Genomic DNA, 22,402 nt, shown 5'->3' on the forward strand with positions numbered 1-22,402 from the left:
ATTTCGTCACCGACCGAGGCAGCGCGTGGGCCTGGTAACCTTATTTCCGCATCACCGCAGCAATGGCTTCCAGCTGCTCCCTTTGCCACCGTTGCGAGATAGTAGTATGCGTATCGTCTTCAAGCCTCAGCACAACTCTTCCATCATCACCGCCTAACCTCGCTGCAATTTGCACACCATGGTTGGCAGGCACGAAACAGTCGTCCTTGCCGTACCACAATTGCGCTCGCAGATCCTTTCTGATGCCTTCGATCTGGAAACCCCAATCGCGACACAACACCTTCCCGTCCAAAGCTATGCCTTCAAATCCTTGTGCTCTCGCTTCGCGGGTTGACCGCAATACCAGGCGAATGACGTCCTCATCGTTCATGATCTTTCGGTCCCTTAGATCCTTTATTTTGGCGAGGCTTGATGGAGACAGCGCGCGCTGAAGACGCTGTTCGTCGGTCATGTCCATTCGCCCGAAGACATCGCGGCTGAAATACCATTCCATCAGGAACTCGGGAGTGTACTTCCATCCGTACGGGAAGCCAATTTTGTGCATAAAGTCCGCTCCCTTCATGCCGATGTCCATCGGTCCAAGTCCGCATACGATGGATATGCATTTCAGCTTCGTCGGAGGAAGTGATGCTGCGCAAGCGAGAACGTATGGACCGCCTCCCGATGCGCCTAGTATCGAGTAGGATTCGAGTTGCAGATGTTCAATGAGGCTTTCGAGATCTTTCGGGCAGTCGAGTAGCGTTCGTTGGGGATGTGGTGTGCTCCAGCCTATACCAGGCCTATCGACCGAGATTATCCTCAAACCTAGCTCGAGGCCAAGGTCGTGGTAAAAAGCGGCTTCGAGGCGAGAGCCAGGAAGTCCGTGGTGGTACAAGATTGGGTGACCGGTAGGCGAACCGTATTGAGCGTAGCCTAGTTTGCGGCCATCCGGAAGGGTGCATATATCTGAACTATCATCGCCCAAGGGATAACGACACTCGTGCGAGCTACTATCCTGATTATGCAAACTCCCTTGGTGGCTCTTGCTCATGACTAGGGGTTCGATGGTTTGTTTTATCTAACAAAGGCCGGACGAATTGGGGTTTGGGGATACAGTATCCTGCTTGCAAGTATAGTCGCAAATGTCTGCATCCATTCCAAATTTTATCACTACAAGACTCGGTTTTATGAACATGCTGTTTGCTTAGGAGAGACCTGGTCGGCTTGGACGGACAGCCGACCAACAGTGTCAGATGTTCTGCTTACTCCGACTTTTCCCGCATTCTCTTTGTTCAAGCCAGGCAACAGTCTTCTACGTGTCATGAAGAACTGCACACAACCGAACCCCTCCTTTTCCCAACGAGCGCAGTGTTTTATCAATCTCGTTTCGCACTACCAGTCGAAGTCGGACGGGTGCAGGCTAACGGGGCATTCTGCTCTATTCTTTGCCAACGAATGCGACATGGGCTTTATCCCACGAGAGGTGATACCACAGGGTTGAATGAAATTGCTTTATATCTTGGATTGGTGTATTTATCGGCGGTCTTTGTAGCCTACTGATATTTCTTGTTCGGCAATCAAGAATCCGAGATTGTATATGTACGTAGGCAGCCAACAGCGTCGAAAAAACACGACGAAGCTAGACCTTTACACATACATCAGGTTCTATACCAGACTTATCGCAAGAAAGTTTGGGTACACTAATCAGGCAGCTGCATGCGCACCATGCAGTAATCACGCCATGTTAGCATCAAAAATGCTGTGAATACTCAATGTTGTGCTACTTTGTTACTTCCGCTGCGACATGACACACACCGTTCAGTACGTAGACAGACACTTCGGGGTGCGCGATCCTGCAACTTGATTCTTAGCATTTCACCGAAAATTCACCCAGAAGTTGGCAGTACTCCACTGGTCACAAGTAAGAGCCAAGACTTTGACGTTACAGATGTCAAAAAACAAATCATTCTCTAAACTCGTATCGTGTGTATCGTATCATAAGCGAGGCTGATCATCCCAGTAAGCACTACACAGCACCAATAATTTCGTTGCCTTCTATGACGTCTAGACCACGTTGTGGGAACGGATGTTTGACGTCGAAAAAAGCGTTGTTCGCTCACGTCCGAGATCAGCAAGACCCACGAGGCAGCTAGGTAATGCCTTGATCGTTGTCCTCCATGCATATCCTAGCACCCACGCGTTTACGGAGACCTTGCCCTTGCGAGTGAGGCTCAACGTTGCGCTGCATACCCCAACCGCTTTCTCTCCATACAATACGCCACTGACAAGTCGCGAAACCCTCCCAAATAGGTTCCCGTATGTCGATCAGGGTACCATTAAATTTCGCATTCGGGAATGAACCAGTCGCCTCCACTGCCTCGGATTCGAGAGAACAATGGCTTTGACGGGATGACGCCCTGCAGCAGCGACTTTGTCGGCGCTGAGCGCTTTACTGCGTGTGCATGATCCCGGCTTTTCTGCTGTGCAATGTGAACTTCACGCGTGCTTCACCAATGACAAGCTTCGCATGACGATTGTGTGCCGTTTTCAGGTGCTCGATCGAGATGAGGGTAACCCAGCAGCCTGTCGCTCTTTCTATCGGCGTGCGGAGGATGCGTCTCTAGCACATGGCGTAATTGTCGGTGCTGCATGGGACGAATAATTGGTGGGATACCACCCACCAACCATATGCATGTGAGTACCTGGCTAGACCTGTGGCTCATATATCGGGCCGTAGCGTCATTGTGTATGTTTTGCAGATTAAGAGAAACATGTTATCTCAATGCATTGAGGCAATATCCCCTTACACCCATCCTTTTCTTCGCAGGGATCCGAATCTAGTCGCCGATTCAAGGGACGGCAAGGCTGTAACTCCGCCGCGCACGTTTTGAAGCCGCTGCTATAATCGGACTTTCCGGCTAAAGGTGAAAAATAGGTGGATTAGTTTTCTTCATCATATCCGACACGGCCGAGGTGTTGAGGATGTATTGTTGCAACTGAAGAAGAAAATGAAGGAGACAGCGAGACTGTGATTTGAAGCATTTTGACCAGGTACTCGGGTCAGATGTGACCATGGTCGCATATATTGGGACCATCACGACCACCATGTCGGGTACATGCAGCCATACATGCACCGAGAAGCAAATGGCAAGACCAACACGTAGATGCTGGGGGATTTGGTGGGGGTATATTGTATTGTTGACTCCCATGACTGCATGCTAAACCAAAAATACGGGACGTGCGGTGAAGGACGTCGTAAAATGTATACCGATATTCGCTAAGTATGCTTCCATGTTTCCCGTTCGCAATGCTGAAAATGTGTTGCTCCAATGACTCCTCTATGCAAAGTGATCTCCACATTACTCTGTCATGATCATATCCGCTTATCTAAACCCCTCACTACCTATGAATCCACTCCAATCATCCATGTCGCGGCTCTCGGCTAGAGGCGTAAGCGAGGATAGAGGACCCACAGTCGATGGATGTATAGCGACCGAGCATCTCATATGCACTTGCTCTCCCTGTTGGGACATCCCGTGAATGGTCGGCGAACATATACTTGCGGCCTCGGCGATACTCGACATCGGTAACGGTACTGCAGAGCTAGAGGCGAAGTGGTGGTAAGGTCTCGGATCCGAATCGTAAGAGGGATGTTGAGGTGTATCGAAGGGGGTGTAATCTCCTGAGCTAGTAGTCCGCAGTGGTGTGTTTCGCGATGTTCGGGCCGTTGATCTATCATTTTCGCTCGGAAGGGAATAATGCGGCCTCAAGAGTGGCGGGTGTGCATTGGTTGGAGGGATTCCGGGACAGGATCTGTGCCTATGCAGGCTGTGGCACTCTTCTCGCGGATGGCTCCATGAGGAAGGTGGGGTTTCATGTCCTTGACTTCCGTCCGGAGTTTCAAAGTGCCAGCTTTGATTCCAAAACATGTCGTTCTCCGGTTCTGCTGATGCTGTGACCATCTGTAACTGGTTGTATAAGTGAAGCGGAGTGGTTCTCTCTTCTCCTTGAGAGGTTTGCCACTCGTGAGGACCCATCGTATCTTTCCTCACGTGTCCATGCAACACGGAGAAGTCAGAGGGCGATGCTGGAGCCGTGTAACCATGCGGCTGCATGTAACCGTCCCCGGACCTTGTCGCGTATCTTGTGGGCGCTGGTCGCAACGTGGTCGATCTGCGGAGACCCTGCATGATGTCCGCTGGTCTAGAACTGTCAGCTTCCTCCTTGGACGATGCTGTTTCTTTCTGATCTGCCGTGTGGAGATAAGATGGCCCTTGTTGTTGGTCTCCAAATTGGGCTGAGGTTAGCGCTACGTCTTGGATAGAATGTTGACCAGGGCCTTCGAGCAGAGGCATTTCCATATGGCCCATGACCGTATCACTTCTACTCGAAATCCTTGTCGATTCACCCTTGCCAGGTTCTTGGGCTGCCGCGTTTCCCTGTTTTCGTGGTTGGACGCCAGGTTGTTTTGTAACGGCTGTACGCAGCTCTTGCAAACCCCAGCTGATCTTTTCCACGGCTAGTCCGGCAAGGCTATGCACGTTGTTCTCGTAGAGATCTTTAAAGATGACGAATGCTTGTTCTGCCTTCATGGCGCCAACGGTGATTGTCCGGTATTCTATGGCGTCCAATAGGAGGATCATGGAACTGTTGAAGGACTGTTGCGCTAGAGTCCAATTGATCAGCGCTGCTGGATCTCGGTGATAAAAGAAGATGAAGGCGGTAAGAACAGCTTCCGATGAAGCAATTACTAGCGTTCTTGCGCGACGAGCGGCTAGTGCTGGCCATGTCTCTGGCTGGAAGCGGTTGACAGCCTGGAATGCTGTCGCACTATCTGCGCCAATAGGCACAGCGTCCTGGGTGGTGTACTTCTCGAATCTCTGCCGATTCAAGAGCACGATGTACGTGTGCGCTTTACAGAAGTACCCTATAACATGTGAGCGGATGTGGACACATGTTTATCTGCGCTACGATATTGTAGTTAAACGTCTCCAATTCGAGAAGGTGACCGAAGTCATGGCATGGGGAAGTGATACGTACCAATAGCTATAGCGTACAGATCAGGCAAATTAGTCTCAGGGTACATCCAGGTGTCATTGAATTGCAGCGTTTCAGGCACCGTATCCAGCAATCTTCGAATTGCGTCTGTAAGCTCATCAATCCTGGCACTCGTCAAGCGGTCGCAACTCATGATCTGCCTGGCCAATACGGTGAAATGGTTGACGAATTCGCCAAAACGTAGCAAAACCGGATCAGTCGTCAGTCCGACTGGCCAAGGGTTATCTCCAATGCCGGTTATTCCAAGAGGTCTGCCGAGCGTCATGGACATGTGTTCATCTAGGTGCAACATATGCCACCACACCTTTTGTCGCACCGCGCAGTCCTTCTCGTTTGTAGGCGCCGGATCAAGATACTTCGGGTGGCGATGAAGACCAATCGAATGGGCGAGGCGAATAGTAGTACCGAATAAAGTGTATGCGTCTAGCATTCTTCCATCGTTGGTCAGATAACTTCCGATCATGAGCAGCGTTTGAATGGACGAGAGGGAAGGTTTGTGTGTAAATGCGGCCAGTCGTAAAGCTTGCATCGCTGCTGCGACTATATCATATATGTTAGTTTTGTTACCAACACTCTCCGATAGACTAACTGTAGACATTGCTCTTCTGCGTTTCGACTTCGATGACTTTGACATTCCATTGTCCTCCTCCTCTATCCCACGTTGAGTGCTGTGCCCCCAGTGCGATAAGCCCAAACAGGAAAGCCAAAGTAGTCGGATAGAGCTCAGAATTCTTTCTGGCGTCCGACAGGAAGTCTTCTACCTCATTATTCGTCATCTCCGCAGGCACTTGATAGACTCGTCTCTGGAAAGTTCTCAAGTATTCCATAAGTTCTTCCCTCTCAGGCAGACAGCTTAGTAGTTGTGGAAAACATTCGTCTGGTGCAGCACTGAAAAGAGTAGGGTAGGGGTACGTTGGCGAGCTGCGGAACATATCCGAGCCGCGAGGTGTTGTGTAGGATAATGGTAGACAGCTGGTGTCCGCTGCATTGAACTTCAAATGTCAGTCTCGATGTTTAGGCTTGAGCACGTATACACACATCGCTGACGACAGTAGCCAGCCCTGGCGAGCCAAAATAGATGCTGTCTTGCCATTCTGAAGTCTGAAAGCGTTTCTGCTTGGTTGTGCGTCGCTTGTGAGATGTAGCGGCGCCGTCTCTGGAGACAGAGTCGGGTGAGATTTCGCGGCCAGCGTCATCGTCATCCAGCGGTATTTGGCAGGAGCGTAGTCGTTCTTTGAGTCGTAGGTTCTCGGCGCGTAATTTCCGAAGCTCGTAACTTTGCTGGATTGGAGCATAGTTGCCGTCCTCTGCGATAAAGTAGCAGTCCCGCGGAGAGCCACGAGCACAACATGCCGAGCATGGCTTTGTGCGATCACACTATGCCAAGTCAGCGCGATGTACCCCCATTTTCCAAACCGCTAATGTGTCGCTTTCACAGAGTGTTGCGTGGACCGCAGTCCGAGGAGGGAAACCAACCTTGACCTTGCGCTCTCTACACTTCGTGCATGATAGCAATTGACGTGGCTGTTGTGACTGTTGCTTCCTTCGGTTGGTGTCGGCCGCACCAGGAGAATGATCTTGAGGAGTATGTATTCGTTCGTATGGAACATCTGCAGCTGACATAGTAGAACAAAACTAGTTTGTCGTGCCGTGTCGAATATTGAATAAGACTAACTAGAGAGACGCACTTCGAGAATGATACAATTGTTTAACGAGTCTGGCAGACAGTATGGTATACATCGAGTCAGAATCATATATTTGGTCGATTCGTGTTAACGAGAAGCTCGCGCCATCTGTTTTGTAGGAACATTCTAGATATCACCTCTAGCCACTGGCACTGCCACGATAAGTAAACACACGAACGCGAAGCGTCATTCCAGTTAGGGAAGCCTCCGAGCCATTGGTAGAGTAAAGAAGCGCTAATGTTAGAAATGATGGGCTTTCACCGTAGTCTGAGCTCCCGGACTGGCGGTATTACATTGCGCTTACGCTAATACGCATGGAACACCGAGGTGCAGTTGTACAAAAGATATCGCCAAGCGGGTTGAAGGGGCCATCGGAACAATACAGGATGCTTGACACAGCACACAGATCTGACGCACCTGTCGACGGCCCGAGCCTCTGGGTCTCCCCACCCTTCTCTGCCCACGCGCGCATATGCATGCACAACGAACCGGATTGCTTGCCGGTTAAATGCTTCCTTCCTACAACTGAGCGGAGAACTCGATCTTGACATTACAGATCTACATCTATGTTGGTTGTTCGTAGCAGGTGCCACCGTGGCTTGGTGTGGCTTGCAGGGGCGTGTGTTGGAACGCCTCCGTTGCTTCAAGCTTCCATTGGACAGTCCTAGTTGTTTCGGACGTTACTACTGCGTACTGTCTTTTTTATTCCGCAGCAGGATTGATGCGAATGCGAGGCTGGCAATTTGGAATCGATGGGCTGTTGAGAGTGATCTACAATCACGGAGCGCAAGCCCCGTGGTGTAATGCCAAAACGCCTCGTTTTGCCACCATCGGAACCTGGAATTGTTCGCGTGCCAGGCATACCGTCTGCCGGGACGTCAAACATAATCAACCCCACGGTCGCCCCGAAATTCAACTTCCGCGATCTTCTGTCGGCAGTTGCGAGAAGAGCAGATGGGAATATTCTAGCAAAGTGGCTTAGACAGCGTTATTAGTTCGGTCCAAGAGGCGAATTGGCTTCACCCAGATGGTTCTCGAAAAAAGGTCGACTCTCTCCAGCGCCACTTCCCACTCATCACCTTCTTCGCAGTCATAACTGTTCATGAAAACCTTAAGGCCATACTCCGGTAGCTCACCTTGCACCAACCCCGCCCCTGCCTTCACAGACCTTGTCCAGAACTTGAATGCTTTAGGAAGCTCCGCTTCGTTGTACTGGAAAGCACGAAGGATAGCCTGGGTAACCCAAAAGCGCGTGGAATTCCGCTTGGTCTGGGAGATGATCCGCTCGCGAGGGGAAAGTGTGACGATGGATTCTTGCATTTGGCTTTGTGAGAAGGGGAGTATGGACTTTTGCCTCGGCGCCAATTCAAATTTTCTGCCCTTTTGTGCTTCCCAGCGTAGGACAGCCTCGATTTGCCAGTGCGCAATCATGTCTGTAAAGCGACGGAGAGGACTCGTGACTTTGATGTAGCTAGGAACTCCGATGATCTTGTGTGGTAAAGGCGAAGAATGTGCAACGGCCATGCCTAACGATCTTGTCCATCGCGAATGGAGATCCAGTCGTACCTTTCCGTGTTTTTCGTAGTGGGTCTGCACGAGCTGTTGCAGCTCCTTTGGTTCCAAATCTCCGCCTGGTGGTTCGATCGTACCCCTGTACATCACGGGTATGTTCCGCTCAGTACACCATGCAGCCGCTGTCTGACCGGCAAGCAGCATCATCTCTTCGGTAATGTTCTTAGGTCCGATCTCCAACTGCATCAAACCGTCCGAGATCGAATTCGTTACCTCGATTATCGGGTCTCCTTCGATAAAACGTGCCCGATCCAATGATGGGGCGTTCCAGCTCAAGCCACCCTGGCTGGCGCTCTCGAAGACACGAGCACTAATACCCGCAGTAGCAAACTTGACACCACCAGCAGTCTTTCGCTTCGTCCATAAAGCTTGGGCCGCAGTATAAAGATTACGCAGGTCATCAAGTTGACTTGGAGCAAGGCTCGGTGGTTGCCGTTCTGTGCCGCGTGGCACCTTACCACCGACAACAAGCTTTCTTGTTTTGCTCGGACTGTTGTCACCAAGAAGAGCAGCCACCTCAGATGGCGTGATGCTTACAACATTGTGAACGGTGCCGGGCTGTATCTTCGTTTCCAAGACGGAGCCAGTACCGTCAATACGGGAACTGAAGGTGATGACAGGGCGGTTCTTGTCAAGACTGAAGTACCCTTGGGCAGCCCAAGCTGGAAGCATAGGGAACGATCGCTCTGGCGTATACACGGATTCAGTCATATGGGCGGCAAGACCAGATAGCGTGTGGGTTTTGTCGAAGAATGCTGTTGGATTCGCAACGTGTACATGAATCCAGAATTCAGAAGATGCGCCATTGACTTGTTCGATCGATATGCCGTCATCGATCTCTTGAGCGCCGACATCGTCGATGCAGTATACTGTCGTCGATCCCCAATCGTGGCGAAGATGTGCCATTGCATCTCGAAAGTCAGGATTTTTGCGTATAAGCTCAACTTTATTATTAAGTACTTCCAGGTTGCGAGACTGTCGAACGGTGGGAAGCATCAGCTGCTCGTCATAGATCGCGCGATTGTCGTGGGGCGAGATGACACCGATTTCTTGTAAGAACAGTAAACCAGTACCTTTTGTGATGTTGCTGAGAGTGTCGTCGTGAGTTCCTGTGCCGGCGAAGACATCTGAGCCGTAGAACCCTGATGACGAGACCAAGCTCGTACAAGCAGATTGAAGACCAGCCATACCCTTGAACTGATCGGTAAGTACCCATGCTTGTAGAAACTTGATGATCTGTTTGTCAGTGTTTGAGAATGTCTCTCCCCAAGTGATGCGCAGATTGGAGGATCCGTCCGGTGGCGAGGAATTCTTGCTAGGTCCAAGACCCCCATAGGTTGGCTCACGGAGCTTTCGACTGTTTGCGATAAGTTTGCGGGCCTTCTCAAGGAAATTCGCAACGTAAGTATAGCCGTCGGTGCGGGCTTGCTGAGCATCCTTTCTGGACTCGAAACTTCTCACAGACAAGGCACGGTATTCGCGATATTCTCGGATCCACTCTTGGACTGCCTCCATGACCTCGACATCAGCCTTGGGTCGGATAGCAAAAATGTTCGTCAGACGGTGATTGCGAGCATCGGAGTTGAAACGGAATTCATTGTGGTGGAGAGCCTTTCGGACGGCCAGGAGAGCTGCTGGTGAGGATATCCAGGAAGAATCTTGCTTCTCCAGTAGTTTCTTCGCAATCTGTGACAGTGTCATCATACGTGTCTTGGTGTTGTCTGCCAAGACATCGTAGGCCCCGTCCAGTACTGAGGCATTTGTTCTGTAAATCTTCTCGGCTTCTGCTGTCATGTGTTCGAGGGTCGCTACGACCGGAGCGGACAACTCTCTCGGAACGTGGACTTCACCCTTGGGATTGGCTAAGCCAGGATTTGTAGGCAGGAAGGGAACGAGTGGCTCAAGAAGTGCGGGATCAATGCAGCCTTGGATAGCGAAAGACACGCGACCAATCAAGGAATGTGTCCATCGACCATTGACGGAGAAGAATTGACTCTCATTATTCAGTTGCTGCACGAAAACAGCAAGTACGGGTTCACGGCCCGGTTGCGTGAGTTCGACCACGTCGCCGGGCTTCAGGAAAAGGCCGATAGTAATGACCTCTTCTGCCTCATCTTCCTCCGCCACACCCCACTCGCTCTCTTTTGCATCCTGGTCGGCCTTGAGAGCGGACGACAACTTTGATAGTCCGTTCTGCGTATTGTTGCGTGCGGGGTGATTCTCGAATGCCGTAAGAATCTCTTCTGTCGGTCCACCAAATTGATGTTGCCACCGTTTGAGATGCTCACGAACTGGGATTCCTTGGGGGCGAGCAAGGAGAGACGGATCTGGGGCGGGCGTAGAAGTGGTGGTGGTGGTGGTGGTGAGGGTGGATTGTTGTGAGCGCTGACAGTTGTTAGTCGTTGGTTGTCATACCGGACGTTTCACTTACGTTGGCAGCGGCATGGAGCGCCCGCCTCTGCGTTTGTGGGACTTTTACAGTAGAAAGTCCACGAATATTTTGTGTTGGACAGGAACTACTTCGCTGGGCCAGTAGACGCCATCGGCATCGCAGGCATACATTGCCTGCAGCCCGCCCAAGACGAGGATACATTTTGAGGCGAATCGTGAATGATGTCGTCAATCTAAAAAAGTGCTGCGGAAGGAAGGCGCGCTTGAACCGCGAACCGCGGCCCGTGCGAGGACGCTAAGTCGCTGCGCGAACGCACATGTTTCCTCTGCAGAACTCTGTCCCTCGTTCTTACACCACACTACGCCCAAGGTACGTACACCGTCTCCTCGTCTTCACCCCCGACTTCATGATGTATTCAAAATTATAGCATGTATTATCCGACGTCGCTTCGGCGAGACTGCGGAACAAATTTTTTCCTGATTGAAATCTTCACATGTCGACTTGTTATCTGTCCATGTTGCGATGCACATCTAACGTGTCTCAACAGGCATCATGGCATCTGCCAAAGCGCCCAAGGGCCACTTCTCTATCCTGTACTTTGCAGCGGCTTCAACCTTCACAGGCAAGACCAGTGAACATCTTCCTGCTCCTGCACGAGCTCGCCATGTCTTTGCTATGCTGGAAGAGAGATACCCGGACATTCGCAATAAGGTGTTGAGCAGCTGTGCTATGACAGTCAACATGGAGTACGTTGATGTCGGGGAGGACGATGCTGAGGATGCAGACAAGCAGATTGTCGAAGGCGACGAGGTTGCCATTATCCCGCCCGTGAGCTCGGGATAGCTCATGGAGTGGTCTATGTAGTATGTACTTGACGATGTTATGAGCCATGTCCTCCACAATGATGGCGCCTACTGTAGTCGCGCAAATAATGTATGATGCTTAGTGAAGTCACGTCCCATAGCACCTCGGGCGCCCGGTTCGTCCTGCTGCTGGAGTCGTCTCAGTGTCAGTCAAATGAAAGTGCGGAAAAGCTCCAAGCCCGATTCGGGCTAGCGCCTGACGTTCTCTGACAGCCAGGCTCGATCCACCTGCGCGGCATATACGACCACCGACGCGCCGACGAGAGCGATTTGGTCTCAGAAACCAAATGGCAGACCACGAAATAGATCCGAGACTCTTCGCGAGTGCATCTTCAGTGCAACCGTCGCGGCCGCAGATCTACACATCTGCACAGCAGCAAAACACCGGCCATCCATACTACCTTCCGTCACCCACCGCTCAACACCATGCCCAATCCCTCCCTCAACCCCCGCAGCTCTCACAGCTATCGCAGCCTGCCCCACTAGGAAACATACTCGATCCCGCCCTCGAGCAGACATCGCCAACCGGACCAGAGGCGTCGCACGATGACGACGACCACGAGGACGATGGCGACCACGATGGGTACGTTGTAGAAGCCCAACCTGCGCCGTCGCGGCAGCTGGCGCGCTGTGTCGCAAAGTGCACATTGCATGCTTCAATGGCTGCGACAAGCGCGATACGCGTCTAAATCAGTTGAAAGCCTCTTGGCTCTCTCAGATGATTGTCCCTGAAAGCAACGCGTGCAGTCGCCAGTGCGCTCGACAACAACAAACCATCACCAGTGGATATACGCTAACACTGACCAACAGCGCCCACGGAACTCCAGGTTCTGCCAAATCCCCCGCCGACCTCAAGCGCCCCAGAGCATGCGACTCATGTCGAGGACTAAAGGTTCGCTGCGACCAAGAGCGACCAGACGTGTCATGTAGACGGTGCGCCAAGGCAGGTCGACCTTGCATCACGACACCACCAACCCGGAAGCGCCAAAAGAAGGCCGACAGCAGAGTCGCCGAACTTGAGCGCAAGATCGATGCATTGACAGCGACATTGCATGCACAAAAGGCAGGCGCACCCGAGATCAGGCATCATGGAGGCATACCACAACCTGGAGCCTCTACCGATTCTATGCCTATGCCGGTTGAAGGCCAGTACCGCATGGGATCACTCGAGCACGATTGGTCTCAGTCTCCGGCTGGCAGGTACCCAGATATACCGCCCGGCTACGGCCCAGCACAGAGTATGCAGAGAGCACCTGAGCCAAAGCGCAGGAAGCTGGACAACACATCACACGCTGTGAGTAATCAGGTCAAACACACGCGCGGCCAGAGCTAACATTTCAGACGATCCCCGAGGACATGGATGCCATCCATCGTGACTTAGCAGAGCACCCGGAGATGAAGCGGACCAGCAAGAACAAGATTCACGCTGACCATTCGCACATCAATATTCTAATCGACAATCTTATGACGCCTGACATTGCAGAGCGCGTCTTCTTTCGCTATGTCAACGAGATCTGCCCGCATTTCCCAGCCGTGCCTTTCCCTCCTGGCACCACAGCCCGTGAAGTCCGAGAGAAGAAACCGCTTCTCTTCCTCGCTGTTTTGGCTGGGTCCTCGCACGGGAGCGCAGAGCAGTTGGTATCACAAGAGACACAACGCGAGTTGACCAAACTCCTCAAGGACCAGCTTGCTGACATCATCTGGCGCAACGGGGAGAAATCGCTCGAGATTGTTCAGGCACTACACATCTCTGTGCTTTGGTACCGTCCGCCCCTCCACTTTGAGCAGCACAACTTCTACATGATGGTCAATTGCGCTGCAGTCATGGCTCTCGACTTAGGCCTTGGAAGAAAGGCAACACCAAATGTCATGAAGCTTTCGGTTGGTCCATTCAAGAGGTTTCATCCAAACTCTAGCAGCGTCGAGGCCCGCCGAACGTTCCTCGTCTGCTACTATCTCTGTATGAGTATCACCATGGTCCTGCGACGACCGATTTTGCTTCGCTGGACCAACTATATGGCGGAGAGTGTTCGCATTCTTGAGACCTCGCCCGAAGCACTCCCATCGGATAGACTACTCTGTCAGCAAGTCAAGATGGCGCACATAGGAGAGAAGATATCGGTTGAGTTTTGTATGGACGATCCCTCGGTTGAGGTTGCAATCTCCGATCCCAAGGTCATATACGCCCTGAAGATCTTCGAGAATGAACTGAATAGCTTGAGGGAGGAGAACGCCTCTTTGGGAGACGTCGATCGTAAGTTGTATCGGAACACATGCCGCATCCACACTGACCATCGCAGCAACCCTCCGCTTGGCAGAACATGTCACGAATCTTTACCTCCATGAAATCGCGCTGCATCAGAATCAAGGCTCTGCTGATTTGCAGCCCCCTTACACCACGGACGCGCTATCTCCATCAGTTATCATTGCAGCGAAGAAAGACGGTCCTGTCGGCCCGGCACATATAGGCGCTCTGGGTGACTGCCTCACCGCTACCCACGGTATCCTGGACACGATACTAAGTATCGAACTAGACATTCTCCTAACTCTGCCTGTCATCTTCTGTAGGTTTCTTACCCATTTCCTATGTTCCGCGCTAAGAATTCTCAGGTGTCCGGGCAATCTACGCCATCGTCTGCCTGATGAAGATGTGGGTGTCGGTGACGAGCTCTGGCGAAGTGGGGAGCATCATCAAGAAGGAAGATCTTGAGATCGAGGCCTACACCGAGCAACTGGTCTCCATGTTCAACGCCATTGTTTCCCGTGATGCTCAATCACCCCATGGCAAATTCTACTTTGTCGCCAAGCGCTTACAGGAACGATTTGCGCACATCAAAGAAGGTGCCTCTAGCGACCACCAAACTGAAACCGACCACGAATCCGCTCGCAACGCTAGTCAACAACCATCTCGACCTTCCACTCGCCAAGAGCCCGCAAATCAAACACCACTCCATCTCCTCTCCGAAGTCGCCATGGGTAGCAGTAATAATGCTGCTTCACAACAGCAACAGACGCAAGCGCATTCTCGTTCTCAGCAACAAGCACAAGCCGCTCTACAAGCACATGCGCAACATTCCCAGCAAGCCATGCCGAACTGGTATCCAAACATGAATGCGCAACCTACGCCTGAGATGATGAGTTTTGGTCCGCAACAGCCATTCGACATCAACTTTGACTTCACACAATTTGACCTTGGTACAGGCTCGGATGCAGATCTGTCGGCGCTCTTCATCCCGGATTCGATGGCAATGTGGAGTTACCCCACTGACCCTAATATACAGGGCTACAACGGATTTTGAGATTTCCGATGTCCGATGTGGGTTTCGATGGTGCAGTTACGTGTGCATAGCCCGGGCAGAAGTGTAACGGTGCATGGTTTGCGCATGAATTGTACAGTAAAGATGTATCGTTTGTAACGAACCTTGGCGAAGCAAGTATAGAAAGCATGTAACAATACACAATTAGCGAAACCCAAGATGTGTGTAATATCCTCGTCCTATTTCAGCTGACCCCTATGAAGCGTGTATCGACGCCGCCGGATGCCTCTATGCAGTTCATAAGACTATACGTCTCTTGGAAAATTCATGTATTCGCGCAATCGCGTGACTATCTCCCACATGTTACTGTGTTATGTCCCCACTCATACTCACTCCAACTTGAACTCAACCTTCCTCAAGAACGCTTCCAACTCCGTAAGCTCTCCCACTGCCTGCTCCTTGGCCCACTGTACAGCCTCTTTCTGTCCCTCGCCATAATACCCATATTCCCTGTTAAACACCCACATCTCATACAACTGCTCTCTGAACCCTTCTGGGAAAAAGCTCTTGACAACCTCATCAGGAAGCTGAACATGCTTCACTGTCTTGCCTGTCACCTTACTCATAACACTCGCAATCTCATCCGGCGTGTAAAGGCCCTCAGCCGCAGCAAAGAACTTGCCCGCGTATTTCTCTGGCTCAGCAAGAATGGGAGCAATCCACTTTCCAGTCTCGGTGATGTCAATGTACGGCACGGACGTGTTACCAGGTAAGATGTCTGCTAGAACAAAAGTACCGTCGCCGGCGGGAGAAGGACGTGGTTTCATTCTGTCTAGCAGATTCTGCATGAAAGATGCCGGAGCGAAGAAAGCACTCTTAACAGGTAGGTTACGGATGTACGCCTCAATCTCGGCTTTGTCGTCAAAGTGCTCTACATTCCTCAACTTGCCCCCACTGATCTTGAATGGGTGCGACATGGAGCTGAAGATTATGTATTTAACACCTTGCTTGATAGCTTCTTCGCACACTGCTTTGGCTTGGCGTGTTTCGACTTCGCGGGTGGAGCCGGTGTATTGAGTTGTTGTTATGAGGAAGACGAAGGTGCAGCCGGAAAGGGCGGTAGGGAGGGTGGAGGGGTCGTCCATGTCAGCTTGAACGAGCTCTGCGCCTAAGGATCTTAGATCCTGCATGGCGGAGGAAGCGGTGGAGCGAGAAAGGGCGCGGACGTTGTACATTGCGGAGAGCGAGGGGGTGCTCAGGATGGTGCGGACGACTGAGTTGCCTTGGTTGCCCGAGGCACCAAAGACTGCAATCGTTGACTTGGACATTGTGGGAGTGTTGACGGTGGTGTTGATCTTTTGAAATCCAGGTACTGATTGATAGTGTTGAGAGGATAGTTCAATATTCGAGATGATGAAGCTTGCAACTGGTAGACTTGAACGTCAAACCTGGCCTTTACTTATATACTCTCTCCTATGGGCGTGCGCGATCCTTCTTTCTACTCTAGCTCGTTGCATCAAGCCACACACCTCCAACCATCATGAATGCCTACGGCTATACACACCGGAATTTACGGCTTTAGGGCCTTCACTATTTCTAGAAAATCGTCGTGGTGAGGCTCTTTATGCCGCTACAGGATCGTTCCGAAGTATCATTTCTGTTGTCAATCGCTCCAATCGCGTAAGAGACCTTGTTGGTTCTTGCTGTAAGGCCGCCTGCGCCAGTTGTCGCTGTTGTTGAAAACATGTCGGAGATGTCTGCTGTGTTCTCGGAGACCGAGCTAGGATCGGATCCGAGACTTGGCGAGGCTTAACTCCTCTAACTCCTAACACTCCCCTGCTATCTGCGGGGTTCCACCTACCTTTCGCGACTTCGCTCTCTACGTATCGCGTACTTTGTCATCAGCTTTTGAACATAAGTTTTTGCCTCCGTCTTTGACGAAAAAACCACCCCCGGTGCTGTTGCCTTCTGTATGCGGTACCCTGAAGCATGAAGTGGTTGCAACCGCGCTTAATGGATGCGCCTGCCGCTGGCTTCAAGTAGGTATCGCTCTCGTCCGTCGTGCGAACTGAGCTGGACGTACTGGACTCGTCATGTGATACATGGCAAAGAACAATCACGAAATAGGCATCTGGACAAAAGCGTTAATGCCCACTACCGATCATCGTCCCCAAGGCAAAATACACACCAACGCTCTTCTATCAAACATGTATTATGAGCAAGTTATTGCCATGAAGTTGCGAAGCCACACGTTGAAACTTGTCAACGTTGCCGTGCTCGCGTTCTCAGCTTATGATTGGGAGAATGCAAAATCTCGACTGTCGATACACTACCCACAGAGAATCCAGCTTGCCACGGTTCTACAGGGAATAATTTGCTGAGTAAAACAATGGGGTTGTTCGTAGGAGAGCGTAGTGGTTTGGCGCAGGTATGGCGAAAGAGATTGATGTGGAGGAGACGCGCGTAAAGACTGGCTTGTAAACCTCTGAGTTGTCTAAGAGGTTGGTTGAGAATTGTAATCGCCGTTCGGGTAGCACCTACATCTCAGGGAACGTTGTTAACGGTGGACACGGCTAGCCACACCCGTAAGCAGTGACGACATACGGAGTACTGTACGACCAGAGAGCTTAAATACGCGTACTCGCTTTTGGGGGTGGATCCTACTTTTGTGGAATAACAAAACTGGCGTAACAGTAAAGCTTGTCACTATAATGCGGGGGGCTAGCTTGCACTAGTGCTTGGGTTGAGGCCGGATACGTTAAGAGAGAATACGCGAATGGGGCCTAAACTACTTTTGGTACAACATGGACACCGAATTCGCAACAACTCCTTGATGCGGCGAAGTAGATGAGCCAGTGGTACCTTTCTTTCGAAACTATACGTAATGTAGAATTTGGAGAAGAGGTATAAAACTTCCGATCAGCTGCTTTTGCAGGGCCCATCTGATCAACAAATCATCAGCCAGCATGGTAACCCAGAAGATCTTGAGCTTTACGGCTTTCCTAGCGCTCTGCTCTAAAGGTCTCGCAGTGTCAAACTCAACTGCAAAATGCGTACGTTCATGCCACTCTTAAGCACTCTTAATCCTTTGTCAGCTGATTTAACACGACACCAGATTCCATCCGACCCCTGCTGGCCTTCACCGACAACATGGAGGTCTCTGAATGAGACACTCACAGGCCGCGTTCTACCCACCACACTTCCCAGTTCTGTCTGTCCCGAAGGAGGGCCGGGAAGCGAAACCTGGATCGTCAACGCAACGAACGCAAACGACGTGCAAGCCGCCCTCAACTTCGCCAGCGAACACAATCTCAAGATCAATGTCAACAACACCGGCCATGCTGGTTTCGGACGCAGTTCAACCTGCGGTGCTCTGTTCATCGGAACAGGTGAAATGAAAGGCGTCGACTTCCACGAGTCGTACACACCTCAATCTTGTTCAGCGAACCACTCCCACATGGCCGCCACACTAGGCGCCGGTCAACAAGACGACGAAACATTCCAAGCCCTAGCCAAATACAATGCTGTAACCGTTGGTGGCACCTTCGACACCGTAGGTATCGTCGGTTGGGCGACAGGCGGTGGACATGGTTGGCTCACAAGCAGCTACGGCATGGGCGCTGACAACATCTTCGAATTCGAGATCGTAACGCCCGCTGGCGATATCTTGGTCGCAAATGAATGCCAAAACAGTGACATCTTCTGGGCTACCCGCGGCGGCGGTGGCGGCACATTCGGCGTCATAACACAGATAACGATGAAGGCATACCCTATGCCGCGAACGGCCGTCTGGCTCTGGAATATCCAAGGCAGGAATAACACTGACGCGAAAGAATGGTGGAGACTAGTTGCCTCGCTTCACGCCAACATGCCAGCAGTGAATGAAGCAGGTTTCCAAGGTTACTACACCATTGCTGGTGCTAAAAACGGTCCTCTAGCCATGGGTGGGTACTTCATGGCGTACGACAAGTCGAACTCGAGTTTGACGACCGCTATGGAGAACTTCCTCGCCCCAGCACGCGAATCCAGTAATCTCGTCTCTTCCACAATGTCCAATCTGACCACGTACTCTCGCTGGATAGACGCCTACAATGGTCTCCCAAAGCAAACCCGCGACACCTCCTCCGGACCCGGTGGCGTGATATCCACAACCCGCCTTCTGACTGCGGACTCGCTGACTCAAGACATCGAGGCTAGTGTCCGTATGTTCGAGACTATTGGACCCCAGGCAGCGGACTATGAGAAAGGCATGTCCAGCCATATCCTCGCTGGCGCTCTCATCGCTTCCCCAAAGCCAGTAGATAGCGCGTTGAACCCAGCATGGCGCAAAGCAACCGTTCACATGATCGTAAAATCTGCGTGGGATACTGCTCTTCCCAAGATTACCGTACGCGAGTTCCAGGAATCGTCAACGAACAGAACAGGCAGAGCTATGAGGGGCCTTTCACCAGACTCTGGGTGCTATGTCAATGAGGTCGACAAGTACGAGCCCAATTTCCAAGAAGCCATGTACGGACCCAATTACCCGCGTCTACGCGCCATCAAGGCGAAGCATGATCCAGAGAATTTGTTGTGGTGTAGACGATGCATCGGGAGTGAAGAGTGGAAGTATGATGAGCGGGATGGGCGGCTCGAGAAAAGGGCTACTGAGGATGTTTGGCCGAATTTTGCTTACGGATTCTAAACCTAGCATGTCATGCGAGGGTAGTACAAGAGGCAAAAAGAGTCATTGTGTGAGGTTTTGCACGACTAGAACTTAGTACCTTGACCAAACCATAAGATAGATCTTGGATAGGAATAATAGCTAGGTCTTTTGCCTCAGCTTATCTTGTTTTCACAAGTCGACCTACTCCGTCCATCTCCCTGCCTCTAGATCTTCAACACCCACCTGCGCCCCCTCTTCCTTCAAAGCCCCTTCAAGCGCACCTTGCCCTCTCCATCCATGTCCAATCCTCCCTGTACTACTCAATCTCCCTACATCCTTCCCATTTTTCTCCATAAAATACTCTTTTTGTTCCTCACTCGGCTCATGCTGCTTCTTCCACTGCTTACTCTCCTTGTCAAACTGGTACCCATTATACCAGTCCTCAGTCAGGGCATCTGACCCATATTCCTCCATCAGCACTTCTTCGTACGCATATGGTACTTTGACCTTCACGCCTTCAAATGTAGATTGTCGGAGGGGGAAGAGCTGCGTGGAGAGGTAAGCGTGTGTGTCTTTGACGTAGAGTTGGGTTTCGGTATCGAAGGCATCGGGATCGGCTTCGTGGGCTGAGGGGTGCGTGCTGGAGTAGGGGGAATCAGCGAGTTCCCTTTTTTCTCCGACGTGGATGGTCGTAATGTCGATGTAGAGACCAGTGGAAACATCGATCCAGCGGATGTCGATATGGTTGTAGATATCTGTTGTCGATTTGTTGGTGTAATTTGGGTTTACCTCAATCAGGTATTTTTTGCCGGTTGTTTTGATCTCTTCTTCCCATGCGAGACGTTTTGAGCGGGTATCTTCGTCTTCGTGGTGCTGTTTCAAGTCGACCAATTCATTTCCTTGCTTGACCTGATTGTCTGCATTGTCTAGTGCAATCTCGAGCCCTAGGTCCCGAGCATCGAAATGATGGACTGTCATGTTCCACCATGTCCCTAGTTCTGCAGCTCCTTCCTCTTCTACAATGAAATCCAAATCCTTGTCCCATGGCATCAGGCCTCCGCCCCACCACCAGCCTAGCAATACCCCGTGCATGATCCAAGTTTGTACCCCAATCCTTTCCATCGTTTCTGTATACGCTCTCAACATAAGCCTGAGGTGCCATATTCGTTCTTGGAAGGGAACCTCAGAAGAAGCGAATCGGCCGTCATAATGACTGTTGAAGGTGGATTCGTAAAAGTATTTGGTCGGCGCGTGCGCGTACGTATGCCCATTGGAAAAGGAGTTGACAAGGGGCGTGAGGCCGCGGAAAGAGCGGAAAGGTGTGCTTCTGCGTTCGACAGGAAGCGCAGTGATGAGCTGGAGGAAGGGCACGATAAGGAGCGCAAGTTCTACGGGAAGTCTCATCGTGACTGGGGCCTCGTCGGTATGAAGCGCATTGTTCTACCACCCCGTTGTCGCGTTCCGGATTATCCTAGATTATGAAGGGTGCTATAGTGAAGAAAGAGGTATGTAGAGGCAAGGAAGCATGACAAGATGATCGCGGAAAAACCAAACGGTGTTGGCTGACAAGAGGGGATAAACAAAGAGCCGCAACGACTCGTTATCGTGTATCTACATGGTGGGCGATTCAGCGGAATACAGGATGGGGCAACGTGCAGAGCCAAGGAAGATCAAGCACGCGCCAAGGACCTATGCCGCCCGTCTCATGCTTCTAGCCCGCATGGATTTTCCGAGGCTAATAGGCTAGCGGGCTGCCCTGGATGTGGAGTGTATCGATGCATCTTGCGTGTCCGGTCCGTTGTTTGTCGGTTATCGTGAGGTTTGCTGCTTGCGTGTCGTGTTGACGTTGAAATTGAAAGGAGTCTAAGTGCGGGCTAGCCACGCGCGCGGCAGTGAAGTCTGGCAGACTAGGCTGCGCGTCCTCTAGGCCCGCACGTGCGATGCCGCATGGCAAACACGCGTCACGCTAGATTTGGTATACGATAGCACAACACAATCGGAAGTTGTCGGAACCACCAGCGAGATCAAGTAGAGATCAAGTTTTGAGGAGTACATGGTGAACCAGACATTCGGTCGATTTACCGCGATTCTCCACTATACCACTCGATGATGTGCAGGAGCGATCCGGTGCGTTATTAGCTGGCGAAGGTGCGCTTCGGTCCGCCAAGTAACTCGGGACCAGAGGAGATGGAATACCCATGGATTGATTATGGTGACGCTAATGTACGGTATCAAGAGCCGCATACAGACATTGGGGTTTCAAATTCATTCTGTCGTCATCATTGTTGATCAACATCGTCAAGGCATGAACCCAAACGAGGCAGAGTATCAGTTTGGAACCCATAACATCACTTCCCAAACACAAGTGCATGATTATGTGATTACTTGAATTGCATTTCATAATTCTACAACCACACAATCTGACCAGCATTGGGTTGATTTATACCATAGGGAAAAAGAACCCAAGTACAATTTTCCCATCATCTACACATATCAACATGGTGAGCTCCTCCAAACGTATTGATCACAGCTGGCAAAACAAAAGGCACCCTCCTGTTCCACCAGCTGGCCGACGATCCAATAAGGCTCCATAGCTCAAATCCAAACCCGCCATTTGAGAGAACGGACGCCGCTCTGAACGGCTAATTACACTTTCCACCGCTTTTGTTCGTGTGAAGTATACACCGAGAAAAATAAGACAATCCGGTGCTTGAGTATGTAGTACCGGAGAGACGAAATCGAAAAACAAGAACTGTATGTTCATTCATGGAAAGAAGACGCCAATGTACGCCGCCCGATGTTGAAAACGCCACAGTTGTTAAGTGAGCGCTGAATATGCGAAAACCAGGAAAAGAGAGGGAAGGAGAATCTATCAACAAGCACGTCTGCGACACCGGCAAACACAGCAACTAACAAGGAAACCCAGAAAGCCAGCAATTAAAGGGGTATAT

General features: G+C 51.2%; 7 protein-coding genes across 7 annotated transcripts; 2 read left to right on the plus strand and 5 right to left on the minus strand.

The window, feature by feature from the left end:
* Nucleotides 1–40: 40 nt before the first annotated feature.
* GT037_007313 (uncharacterized protein) lies at nucleotides 41–1,030 on the minus strand (the record flags this gene model as incomplete). Its single annotated transcript, XM_038932360.1, has 1 exon — nucleotides 41–1,030. The coding sequence occupies one exon, from the start codon at nucleotides 1,028–1,030 to the stop codon at nucleotides 41–43; it is 990 nt and encodes a 329-aa protein (XP_038784848.1).
* A 2,332-nt stretch (nucleotides 1,031–3,362) lies between these two features.
* Nucleotides 3,363–6,660, minus strand: GT037_007314 (uncharacterized protein; the record flags this gene model as incomplete). The annotated part of the gene is made up of 5 exons (XM_038932361.1): nucleotides 3,363–4,906; nucleotides 5,020–5,577; nucleotides 5,627–6,029; nucleotides 6,076–6,414; nucleotides 6,514–6,660. 5 exons carry the CDS (start codon nucleotides 6,658–6,660, stop codon nucleotides 3,363–3,365), a joined length of 2,991 nt encoding a protein of 996 aa, XP_038784849.1.
* Nucleotides 6,661–7,700: 1,040 nt separating this feature from the next.
* GT037_007315 (uncharacterized protein) lies at nucleotides 7,701–10,887 on the minus strand (the record flags this gene model as incomplete). The annotated part of the gene is made up of 2 exons (XM_038932362.1): nucleotides 7,701–10,679; nucleotides 10,726–10,887. The coding sequence occupies 2 exons, from the start codon at nucleotides 10,885–10,887 to the stop codon at nucleotides 7,701–7,703; spliced, it is 3,141 nt and encodes a 1,046-aa protein (XP_038784850.1).
* Nucleotides 10,888–11,238: 351 nt separating this feature from the next.
* Nucleotides 11,239–14,848, plus strand: GT037_007316 (c6 zinc finger domain-containing protein; the record flags this gene model as incomplete). The annotated part of the gene is made up of 6 exons (XM_038932363.1): nucleotides 11,239–11,514; nucleotides 11,906–12,132; nucleotides 12,360–12,843; nucleotides 12,891–13,803; nucleotides 13,850–14,113; nucleotides 14,160–14,848. 6 exons carry the CDS (start codon nucleotides 11,239–11,241, stop codon nucleotides 14,846–14,848), a joined length of 2,853 nt encoding a protein of 950 aa, XP_038784851.1.
* Nucleotides 14,849–15,195: 347 nt separating this feature from the next.
* GT037_007317 (uncharacterized protein) lies at nucleotides 15,196–16,134 on the minus strand (the record flags this gene model as incomplete). Its single annotated transcript, XM_038932364.1, has 1 exon — nucleotides 15,196–16,134. One exon carries the CDS (start codon nucleotides 16,132–16,134, stop codon nucleotides 15,196–15,198), a length of 939 nt encoding a protein of 312 aa, XP_038784852.1.
* A 1,638-nt stretch (nucleotides 16,135–17,772) lies between these two features.
* Nucleotides 17,773–19,490, plus strand: GT037_007318 (uncharacterized protein; the record flags this gene model as incomplete). Its single annotated transcript, XM_038932365.1, has 2 exons — nucleotides 17,773–17,859; nucleotides 17,922–19,490. 2 exons carry the CDS (start codon nucleotides 17,773–17,775, stop codon nucleotides 19,488–19,490), a joined length of 1,656 nt encoding a protein of 551 aa, XP_038784853.1.
* A 162-nt stretch (nucleotides 19,491–19,652) lies between these two features.
* On the minus strand, nucleotides 19,653–20,855 carry GT037_007319 (uncharacterized protein; the record flags this gene model as incomplete). The annotated part of the gene is made up of 1 exon (XM_038932366.1): nucleotides 19,653–20,855. One exon carries the CDS (start codon nucleotides 20,853–20,855, stop codon nucleotides 19,653–19,655), a length of 1,203 nt encoding a protein of 400 aa, XP_038784854.1.
* Nucleotides 20,856–22,402: the final 1,547 nt, after the last annotated feature.

Source organism: Alternaria burnsii (assembly GCF_013036055.1).
Source record: "Alternaria burnsii strain CBS107.38 chromosome Unknown 715, whole genome shotgun sequence".
Taxonomy (NCBI): Eukaryota; Fungi; Ascomycota; class Dothideomycetes; order Pleosporales; family Pleosporaceae; genus Alternaria; species Alternaria burnsii.